The sequence below is a fragment of the Bactrocera neohumeralis genome, chromosome 5 (genome assembly GCF_024586455.1).
Source record: "Bactrocera neohumeralis isolate Rockhampton chromosome 5, APGP_CSIRO_Bneo_wtdbg2-racon-allhic-juicebox.fasta_v2, whole genome shotgun sequence".
In the NCBI taxonomy this organism is placed as follows: domain Eukaryota; kingdom Metazoa; phylum Arthropoda; class Insecta; order Diptera; family Tephritidae; genus Bactrocera; species Bactrocera neohumeralis.
In genome coordinates this window covers 1,721,226-1,733,448 of record NC_065922.1, presented here as the reverse complement: position 1 = coordinate 1,733,448, position 12,223 = coordinate 1,721,226, and the positions used below count along the sequence as shown (strand labels likewise).

Below are 12,223 nucleotides of genomic sequence, written 5' to 3'. Positions count from 1 at the left end.
GCGAAGACAAATTTCAAAATACATGCAAACCACCAGAAACTATATGTTTTTAACTGGAATATGTGTGCATGTTTTTAAAGCAATTAATTTAAACTGACAACTAAGTCTTCTAGGCGTATACGTAATATTCGCGAAATTCTAAAATTTATTCGGAGGAGAGACAAAAGAGCACTTCCTTCTTTTTGATAAAAGCAAAACTGAGACAATTTTATGTAACTCGCTATATGCTACATATATTAGATACTCCCACGTTTTACCTCTTTCAAAAAAAGGGATCTTACAATATCATCTAGAGAGAAAACTTAATATATTTAATATATCAATGTTGATTTTAAAATAAAAACAATGGCAAATAATACAAATATATTCCTAAAGCTATTCAAAAAGTGTTTCAGACTTTTCAGTTGTAATCCAGGTCCACAGAATACGTTTTTCATTTATATTAAAATGGCTTTCCATCGGAAAGCTATTAATCTCTTAATTTATTATTTCGAAGTATTTTAGTCTTATATAATTTCATATTTGCTCAGCTTTACTTCAAATGAAGCCATTTAAGCCCCTCTCCCTTTGAAATGCAGAGAGGTTCCCTGCAGGGTAGCGGGTAGAGCGTTCATATCGCCGGGGGGTGCGGTTCGAAGCAGCCCAAAAGTATGCAATAATAAAACACTTTTGCATACACTTTCCTACATACATTTTTATGTAATAATTTCATTGCGCTGTCTTGAATGTCAGCGGCGGATTTTGCAAGTAGTAACAAGAATAATAACAACAACAACGTTGGCAACAATGTCTGCAATGTTTTGGCAGAAAAACAAACGAGCCGAGCGCACCACAGAGCCAGCACCGGGCGAATCCTCATGTTTAGAAATGTTGCCAAATAAAGGCGACATAATTAATTTCCATAAAAAACACATATGCATGCAAATATTTACGAGCAAAAACAGCGACGTACCACAGCAGTAATTTGTATGCATATGAGCCTTCCACACACACACACACATGCAACGGCGTACACGAGCAGCACACTCTACACGCTGTTGGTGTTTTGGACAAGATGAAACGAGAAAAAAGTAAACTTAAATGGGAAAAACTACAAGCATGAATTTGTGATATCTTTTTGTGTGAGTCTGGACAGACCTGAGGAATGAAGAGATAATGAGTAAAGTGTGCAGAAAGGACAGGCGTGGATTAAGTGCTTCCGAGAGAATTACACATGCATTACACACACACAAATAGCCGATGAAATAAAAACATTCCAGAATTCATTTAATAAGACACTGGTGCTGAGCAATGAATAATGAATGCGATTAATGAGATCCTACTTGTAAAAGTGATTGCAAACATAATTACGAGAACACAAAAGTAAAGAAGAAAATTGAACAATATCAGCTTTAAATCTCTCACAGATGAGTATACCAAATATCGCCTCCAGCAGAGGCCTGGTAAAAGGGGCCAAAAGCCTAATGAAATAATATCAAGTCGAAGAAATCGATATAAATGCATATCTGTATTTATAACTGTTAATATGTTTATATACATTTTGTTTGCGGTACTTTTTTTGATTCCAATAGTCTGCTTTGAAGCAAATACTAAAGCTTACCATATTTACAGCCAAAGGGAAACCTATCGCTCAGTTAGCATATAATTCAAGCTTGGAAATCAATAAATCTTCTTGAAATACCATGAAATACTAGAACTATGGATAAAATTACGTCTCAAAGCAAAACTTTCCTAGCTTACACAGATTCAACAACTAGTACTGATAAATTTAAATATTATATGGTTATATGTATGTAAAAATTCAATAAAATTAAAAATAGGAACGATAATTTAAAACATGCATAGAGCAAAGCTTCAGAAATTAACACAGATGGCTAAATGTAGGATATTGACAATAGCCTAAAGTCAGATGTGCGGAAAAACAAACAACACAGCTGAAAGGTCCGCAAGCCTCTCATGCCCTACTTTGACTAGCAAAACTTCGAGCGTTAATCTCATGAGGCGCATACCCTCATTTACGGAATTTGCAGGCGCATTTGACTAATACCCGTAAATTTCATTTATCATCTGTCGTCCAGTCTACCGCCCCGTGTCACAGCAACAGCAAAATACATGTTTTACCTCTCGCAGCCACAAACAATTTCACTTGCTCGGAAAGAAGCAAAGCCATTGACATTTTGGGTTGGAAAAGAGAAGCTCGAGCGCTTGCATCCTTCCTCTAACATAGATATGTATGTATATCTCTCATAATGTAGATACACGCTTAATATATTGTATATGTGAGAAAACATGCCGCAAGAAAACATAGCAGATACATTCGTCAACTATAACGAACAGCACAAACATTTATGTGTGGCAGAGAATCAAATACAACAACAGCAGCACTCGACTTTGAAAGGCAGCCAAAGAAGGTGCGCATATGGGGCAAATGCAAATATCCGGTGATAGAAGTCATTCGTCATAAGCAGTACATTGTATGTATACATGCTTATATTTGTACATATGTATCTACTTACACATATGAACACTCTAATGCACAAGCAGATTCTATATGTAAACCACACACATTTTCGGAAGGCTTGTGAACACCTTTTTGTTTGAAATGTTTAGACACTTTTGATGGATGGACCCATGTTTGCAAATACAATTGTAATGTCTTTCAACCATGTACATACGGATATACGAGTACATAAATATATACACACATATAAAATATGCATTTAAGTGCTCACAAACACAGCTATGTTAATTTTTCCCACTGTCGAGATTTGTGGTATAGTTTGAAAAAATTTCCGATCTTTATTGTTTGATAGAAACCAATTTCGATTTGAATAAAGCTTAACTAATAAATAAAAAAATATTTTATGGAGATCTTTATACTGATTTTGATCGGCCTGCTTGTATGGCACATATCCGTGATGGTCAAATTTGTTTTTTATCTTGTAATATAAAGAAGTTTTCCATACAAGCACTTAATTTGTATCAATATCAACGGCTCCGACAAAGAAGCACCCTTTTATACATATATAAACTGATATTTTTTTAAGTTTAGAAATTAGGGAAGATTCACTTCCTCCATTCCATCTATCAGCAGTTCCATAAAAAACATTAATATTTTTGAAACTTATAATCTCAAGTTCTTGCAGTGGCCTTTACTTACTGCTTTATTACCTCAAAAAATGTCCTCACTTCGATACAAAAAATATATAAATGCACACATACACAAATATTCACAAATACACATGATTACACACTAAATATCGTAAGGAGCTTACGCGCAGCTACTTGGCTCACTCTCCTGCTTTCGTTCGCTTTGCTCATTTCCCTTTTCAACATCCAAATTGCTTTCATTGATTCTATCGTCGTCTTCTTTTTGCTCTTCGAAATCGATAACCCCAGCCAGCTTCTGCGACATCATATCACTCACGCACTTTCTATACTCGTCCATCTCGCCAAAGCACTTGGACATTTGCTGGACATTTTCGTCCAAGCATTGCTTGATGCGCATGGATAGTAGGCGGCACGGGTTGTGCGTCAGGCTGTGCAGAACCTTGTGGGATGCGCGGCAAACGTTTTCGAACTGCTGTTCAACTTGCTCCGGAGTGCTGGGCGTAGAAAAGAGAAATCAATAAAGATATAGTTAGACTCAACATCGAACCTTCGTGCACGCTGGACCTACAGGTTTTGTATATCTTCGACCGCCTTTAGCACTGAAGCGTCTTTGGTCAAAGGTTTCAAATAGAAACTGGAATCCTTTTTCTTGCTCGGCCATACTTTACTGTACAAGTTGCCCATCATTTGGAAATAGCGCTGTGCTCGAGCTTTTCCTGCCAACGATGCTTCTGCAGCGCTTTTCCTGATCCTCTAAATATCGGAATGGATCACCCCTCCGTTAAGCGACCAAGCCTAGGATACTTGAAATCCTCTCGCAGAAAGACAGTCTGATTTTCCAATAAAAATGTAACAAATTGTAGGAGAATTTTGAATTTTGTTATTTTATTATTGTTGATTTTCATTTCTACTTCAGAGGTATGCTACTCGAATGTGACACGGCAGCTCAAGTGTGGCAAGGCCGACTTTTGTCTTATGAAACTGGAAGTATACATTCCCGCCGCCTCTAGCAAAACCTCAACATAATGACACAATTCAGGGGGAAATACACCGCTGGGGCACAAACTTGCTTTTCTCTTTGAGCGAGTTTGTTTACAGACGCGGTGGCGTTTGTTTTGGTGTGTACTTAACGACACAAGCATATAGTGCAAGTAAATTCGCATGTGTGCTGTTAGTGTGTTTGCTTATGTGCGCCGCTTAAAGGTGTGTAAATATTTATTTTTGCCTGGTTTCACCATAATTTGCTGTCAAATTTGAATATCGCCTAATTGCGTACATTTCGGCAGACATAACGAGCAAATAAGCCAACCAGCTGCCACTGATGCTCCCGCCTTGACACAGCGAAAAAACGCACCTGATTGTCTTATAGCTGGAACAGCGAAATACGCTGCTCCCTTCCTCAGTTGCCGTCCGTAGCGAGCAAAATGTGTCAAAAGTTGAGCCCGTGGAAATCAGCCTTCTTTGTATGTTTTCATTTCAACAATGTTGCCATTGCTCAATATGCATATATAGTTTTGTACACATCTAAGTTTTCAATTACAATTTCTAATAATATAAAATATGAAAACTGAAAACTGAAATCAAACTATTAAAAATAGTTTATATATTTATAAATAATAGCATTCGACTCTGATATTGAGTTAGTTTAAGAAAATTTCAAACATATTGAAGACAATTTTTATAATTACTACAGTATATCAAGACGGTATCAGCTGATTTGGGCTACGGTTTTGCGAAATTCGCTGTTTACGCTCTTAGAGTTTCTCTGCCAAGACGTTGCCCTTATCCGTTGGCTGCTCGAACAGCTCGTAAATTTTATTTTTTAGGCCGCTCAACCGGTTATGGCATACTTCATTTCCCGGGTGACTGGCGCGGGAATGGAGGCCGGCGAAGTGCTCAGGTTCATTAATATTTATATAGCTTTGAAATTATGTGCACTATATTCAAAAATGTTCGTCTTTTCTATTTTGAGCTTCGAACTCGTTACTTTTTATTTATATGAAAATGTTTATGAAACGCCCTACGAGGCGAGGTAGGCGACTAACTTCGACTCATTAAAGCCCATCGAAATCGATTCAAATTCTGCGCAAACTGTTTGTACAAGTCATTAGTGTTCAACAACAACAAGGTCTGCTAAGAAATAAGCCCTTGTATAAATAATTGCGTTATTGAACGTATGTATGCGTATCTACATCTATATGTAAGATTATGTGCATATGTACATATGTGAGTTTTATGAGAAGCGGTTGGGCAAAAAATTAATTTCGAAATGTCATTAATTTTGTAAGTTAAACGCCTTTTATGCTGCTTCTTCACATTTTGACATTTACACTCGCGTCATACAGCCCCTTCCCGAGCTCAATATGTAGATATATTTGGGAAGTCATGCTGACATCTGATAATGTAAAGGATTATACAATTCTGCCTTCACGTACATATAATAAACCGAAGGCTTTTCAGCTTTATTTCAACACAGGCAGGACTCAAAGGATAATTAAGAGATGATTACAAGCAAAAACCTTTGGGTTTCGTTTGGGATTTACTATTTCTTGCAGGCATCATATTTGTGTGTTTCTATTTTCTCGTGTATGACTGCGCCGTTATTTTCTGCTTCATGGAGAAAATCATGAATTTGATCGGCTTATGATGACGTTAACTGCACTGAGTACATGAGTCAACGTTCTCGCCATTAGCTCCTTCACAGCCAATTCTTCAATATCTCTCGATTTCGTCAAGTAAAATTTTCTTTTCTCTTTTTGAGGTTGCTCACTCAAAGCATCTTGATTTAATACGTGTAAAAAAGGTGGAATGTACAAGTTGGGGCAGATTTTAAAACTTAATACTATCACAAATCCTAAGCACTTTTCGAGATTTAAGCACATTGATATAGTTCCTTTAGAGCTGAGCAGTTGGACCGACGGATGAATAGACAGATTTATGGAAATCAACGATTGCAATGAACCATAGGTAAGCCTAGACGATAACACTCTCTGCAATCAAAAAAAAATATAACTTCACTCAAACACATTCCTCAAATCAGTTTCCGGCTCTAATTTCCGAAAATCTATTCTTAATTCTTTTAATGTGTATGTTCTGTTAGTTTATTTTGAATTGTTTTCTGATTGGGTAGTCGTAAAAGCCTTTTCGTATTTTGTCAATAGATGTCCTTGCAGTCGTATATCTCCAGTGCTACCAATCACACTGTGTCATACCATATAGTGTTGGAAAGGTAAGATTTTAAGCAAAGATTAAATTGGGGGAAGTTGAAAAAAAGTTCCAGCTGTTCAAAAATGAGTGAAACTCAATGAAGAAATCTGCTATATTTTGAAATTTTTATATAAAAAAGGGAAGAATGCCACGCAAGCCACCAATGAAATTTGTGAAGTTTACGGAAGCGATGCTGTATCAGTTCCTGCAGCACAACAATGATTCACTCGCTTCCTTTCTGGAAATTTCAAAATTTCGATTTACACTGATGAAAGTTTTACACTGATGGAATAATGTCTTTAGCGGAAAAATAGCAAAAAAAGGTCGACCAAAACACGGAAAGACTTTTTCGACTAACCAATATTATAATTTTACAAAATTGAGTCGATCGTCGTTTATTAACTCTTTTTTATGAAATAGCTACTGCATGTATGCTGTCATAAAAAATGTTTTTTTACGAGTACTACATCTTTTATGGGCCTTGTTTAGTAGACATGAACCAATTAGCCATTTCCAAGTAAAATTCGCATTTGTAAAAAATCTAAGTGAAACTTGGCATCGGCATTGCTGTAGCTTTTCTAAAGATCTTTACATTCTGTCAGATTGCAATGTCATTTGGCTCCACGGTTGTTTTTATTGTCAAGAGAGAGTTAAGTTGTTTTTATTTATTTATTTTGTTGACCATTATAACTATTTTAAACATTACAGTATCCTTGACCTGAAAAGACCCGAAGCAGAGAGGTAAAGAAAAAGTTGTGGAGAATTACAAAAATGCGTCCCTTGTTGGCAACGTCGGCTGTCAGCCGTCAATGGGCAGGCGTCCAGTGGAACAGAGTGGCCAGGCGGAGCCAACGAAGCAAGCGACGCAAGTGAGGTGTGCCACGGCAAAGCCACAGGCAATTAATGCAATTATCGCTGTTGCAGCAGCAGCCATTGCGTGGCAACCGCAGGTGGTGCATTTACTTCATAAGAGGCAGCAATAAAAAAATATAAAAAATTAATTAAAAACAAAAGCAAAACAAATTTAAGCATGACCAGGAAAATGAAGTTAAAATGTGGGCCACGTTGAAGGCAAAATATTGCGAACAACCGACGCTTCACTAAAGGCAAGGAAAGCGAGAACGTATGCATGTGTGCGTACGTACGCTTTCTGGACACGTGCAGAACCGAGCCTCATATTTTATTTAAGTCCAGCGAAACGCTTCGAGCAAAAATCCCAAGTAAACAAGAAGATATGTCATTATAACATTGCATTTACGCTTGCGTATGTGTGTATGTGTAATTGTAAAATCATGTGGCATGATATCCCGGCAAGAGAAAACATTTATTGTGCTTTTATTGCATTTGAGTTGCCAATTTGTGCGCTTAATTACCGCTTTTGAAGGCAGCAACTGACAGCGTTAAGCGAGCAGGCTCATTCTCAGTATCGGCGCTTGTTATTGTTGCCTGTTCGTACAATTACCAGCCATTTAATGTGCGCCCGGCGCTGATAATGCAAACCCTATTCGCTTTCTTTCGAAGAATGTTCGCCCACTGCACCACACAGTATAATTATACATCGATTTGGATGGTTCCAATGTCGCACTAAAAAATTTAAGATTTTTCGCAAATTTACTTACCGCGTTATATCGATATAATTACTACCAGATATTCCGGCTTCCCCCCGAAACATCAATAGTTGAAAGATATTCTAAAGAGAGTCACCAACTATTAAAGCAACTTTATAAACTCACGTATTGTTGCACGTTCGCGAAGCCGGCGATTGTTATGCAAATTTTTGTTTTTCAGACAACATTTTACGGCCGGCCCTCCCATCACTTCCCCATTGCCTGCGTATGTGAATTTATTTTTACAACACATTCGCGTATGCAAATGGTACGGTTATGTGTGTGATAAGCTACCCAAAATGGAAATGAAATGATAAAACTCATGTGAAGGATGGGGCACAGTTGTGCGGTTTATTGCTCAAAAGCAGAACTCTTCGGCATCAGATATCACGGCAGAGAGAAAAACAAGCTCGTAAATAACGAAGATTCATAGCAGCGGCAAAAACAACGAGAGAAAACTCAACTGCCCCAGCCCCACACTCGGCCGGGAGGAAGCGTTTTATTGAACTATTGCAGCTCCAAAATGCCGCACACATTGTACTCTGTTAGCCCATTCAAACATAAAAATAAATAAAAACCTCTACTCTCTGTTTGCATAAAAACCGTCACCTTTTTCTATAAATAAAAAGGTCGTTTCTACATTATTTCTGCCGAATAGCTAAATCACAAGACAAACTCCCAAATGAAGCCGCTTAAGAACCTCGAAAGTTGCGAAAATGATTAATTGCTAGTATGCTAGTAACCTTGCGAAACCTCTTCGCAATGTCCAACACATAAAATAATAATAGGAAAGCCTACAGTCCACGAAAAAGCAACAACGAGCAAAAATCCGGCTCCGCTCAAAAGTTCGTTGACGAGCTGTCAAATGGGCCTAGACAATGGCGCAACTTTTTCGACTTTCTGATTTCATACCATAGCTCATAGCCGCAACTTTGCTCCTATTACAAACACAAGCACTCAACTAAATGACCTGTGAGTCTGTTGCCTATGCGGGCGACCACGAACCTGTCAAAATTGAAAATACGATATCTGCAGCCACGAAGGCAGCAACAACAAGAGTTGAAGCAACTTCTAGTAAACAAAAGCCTCACAAGTCTTCTGTTTACATTGTGTTTAGCCAACAAAGGCAATTCCTCCTCTTTCCTTTATCGTGTACAAAACAAAGAATTTGCAAAAGAATAAAGTAACACAAACAAAGTTTGAAAGATTCTAATAATCTCAGTCGGGGAGGAAACCTATTCAATTAATGTTAATCGATTTTTATTTATAAATGTCTTCAATGCAATTTCATATTTTTTGGCTATTGAAGAATTTGAATTTGGTGTTTAACAACGAATTTACTGTTGACTGTATTGTTGCAGACCAATTTACAGTTGTATAGTTTAAAAACAAACAAAAACGCACCCTATATACAAATATCTACGACAATTAAGGCCTACAATTTCTCTTACCGATATAAGAGTGTACAGCTGCTGGCGTATGCCGATGATATTGATAGCATTGGCCTCAACACCCGCGCCGTTAGTTCTACTTTCTCCAGACTGAATGAGGAAGCAAAGCAAATCGGTCTGTTGGTGAACGAGGGCAAAACGAAATATCTCCTGTCAATAAACAAACAGTCGTCGCACTCGCGACTAGGCACCCACGTCACTGTTGTTTTCGAGAGAAACTTTCTGCGAAAGACTTATGGTCCTTTGCGCATTGGTCACGGCGAATATCGCATTCGATGGAACGATGAGCTGTATGAGATATACGAAGACATTGACATAGTTCAGCGAACTAAAAGACAGCGGCTACGCTGGCTAGGTCATGTTGTCCGAATGGACGAAAACACTACAGCTCTGAAAGTATTCGACGCAGTACCCGCCGGGGGAAGCAGAGGAAGAGGAAGACCTCCACTCCGTTGGAAAGACCAGGTAGAGAAGAACCTGGCTTCGGTTGGAATCTTCAATTGGCGGCATGTAATGCGTGAGTGGTGTCTACGTCAGTAAAGAAGAAAAGAACCCAAGACAAGTAGATACATGTTGCTAAGCGACTTCCGAAAAAATCTCGCATAAATTCCTTCAGTTCTAATAGTAGTTTTTGTTGGGAAAGAGTTATCTTAGTATTTTGATATGGTACCAACTTTCGAAAATATCATGCAAGTCGGATCGTAAGTTGATTTCGGGTAACAATTTGACTCTGACACTACTCATTCCAACTTGACGCCTGCAATTCTCCCCCAAGTGGTCAAATGTACAAACAATCAAGATACTAAAACAAGAAGTTCTTTCAGTTTATACTTTAGATGGCAATCAGTTTTGGAACAGTGTTACCATAAATTCAATATTGAAAGCCCATCTGCCCATGAGGTTAATTAAATCATTGAAATGCGTTCAACTCTTTTAGCCAAATTGAATATGTTGCAACCAAACATTTGTAGCTAAGGTATCTTAAAGGAGTATAAATGGTCCGCTTTATTAATGTACGTATAGTATTTACTTACAAGTATATATGGGCTTATTTGCACTCCCATTCTTGCATTGAATTTAGGAGCGAGTAAGTGTTATTATTTAATTCGTTTTTATTTGCGAATTTGCTCTCTGTGCGCTACATACAAACAGCCCAACATCTACAGTAAACGTCCCGCACTTAAGAGGATAAATGTACAAGTATTGCGTTAATAAAATGCGTGAGACTGAGCGACAAACCTGTAGTGGTCTTGACAAAACATCGAAATATTCGCCATTTGCCTCTGCAATCGCAACAAGAACGCGATAGAAAGCTAACTAACGGCACGACGAAGGTCACTCTGCTGGCTAGAATGAGGTCAGTTACACACAATCGGAAAAAAGGGACGGGGGCAAGAAATTAAGCGAATTGTCCACTTTGGCTGAGCTTTAGCATTTCAGTATTGTTCTTACGCTTGTGCAGTTACTTCGGGCGACATCCGCTTGGAGTGCGAATTGAAGTTGAAATTGCTTGCCCTAAGGTCGAGGGCAGCGGCGAGCTGGCTAGAGGGGGGTCTTCGTTAGTAAGTAATTGTGCAATTTGGGCAAATGAAAAATAAATGAAGACGAAATTGGAGTTCTCCGGAATTATTTGCAACTGCTGCAAAGACCGCACAACTCAGAAAATTAAATTGCATAAACAATGCGAGTAGAATGGCTTGCCTTGGAGTTAACTAAAGATGGCGTACCACCGAAATGTCGTTGTGGTGGCATGCGAGGCGCAATCTATTTACTATTAATTAGGGATGCAGTTAACCGCTTCATACGCTTCTTATTAAGTGAATCTTACAGTTATACTTAGAAATTACAACTAATTACGGATACGATTTCTTAAAGTCAAAGCTTAATATAATTTGATTATGGAAAATGTATAAGCTTCAGAAGAAACTTTATTCAAGCGCTAAAATTACACACCTCGTGCCACAAACACATCTCGTTGATTATGCAAATACTTCTGAGCCAACACATACATGCGCACGCCCTCTTTTATTTATTTGTCCGCAACGCTTTGTTTCTGTTGCAATTAAATAATGCGCTATTAATTCGCTGTCACACTTCAATGCCACTCAACTAACTCAACATGACGTTTATCGAACAAAAGTGTTTAACGAGGTTAAAAAATTGTGTCAATAAGTTTTCAGCTTTCAATACAATTAAATAAAATGCTGCAAATGATCAACGAGCTTTCATGGAATCCGTTTTCACACACACCGAGAGTAACCACATACCATATGTGTATATATGTGTGTGAGTATTGACATAAGTTTCATATTGCACAACGGCAAAAGGGCCTTCAACAACGGCGGATTTATTGCTCTCAATGGATGATTGTTTTCCGAGCATAAATGGATACAAAAATAGTTATCGAAACTTTATCGAGTGGACATATAAGTACACCTTTTACAAAAGCATACGCGAACAAGCAAATTTATTGTCTAAAGGATTACAAAAAGGCCAATGCAATATCTTTGTATCCACATTAAATGCGGACAAATTTAAAAATTAAGGGACGCCCTTGAAAATGCCTAATTTGCGAGACTAAACAAAACTAAACTAATGAAAGTAGGCATTAACCCAACTTTTAGTATTTGCTTATGCTAATAATAAAACAAACTGTATTGCAACATGTTGCTACAGAGTATGAAAGTTCTGTTCACCGAACGGCTCTGTGTATCACCTAAAACTAATCGAGATAGATACTGTCTGCCTATCCGTCCGTCCGACCGTGCAATTCATAGATGGGTGTAATCGGACCACAAAACGTCATTAACTGAAAGCCTATAAAGTGCTATAACTAAGCGCTATAAA

General features: G+C 38.0%; 1 protein-coding gene across 1 annotated transcript; it reads right to left on the bottom strand.

Moving 5' to 3' along the window:
- Positions 1-3,148: 3,148 nt before the first annotated feature.
- On the bottom strand, positions 3,149-4,023 carry LOC126759263 (uncharacterized). Its single transcript, XM_050473993.1, has 2 exons — positions 3,680-4,023; positions 3,149-3,605 (listed from the first exon to the last, which is right to left on the bottom strand). Exons 1-2 carry the CDS (start codon positions 3,796-3,798, stop codon positions 3,272-3,274), a joined length of 453 nt encoding a protein of 150 aa, XP_050329950.1. The 5' UTR covers positions 3,799-4,023; the 3' UTR covers positions 3,149-3,271.
- Between the last annotated feature and the right edge of the window lie 8,200 nt (positions 4,024-12,223).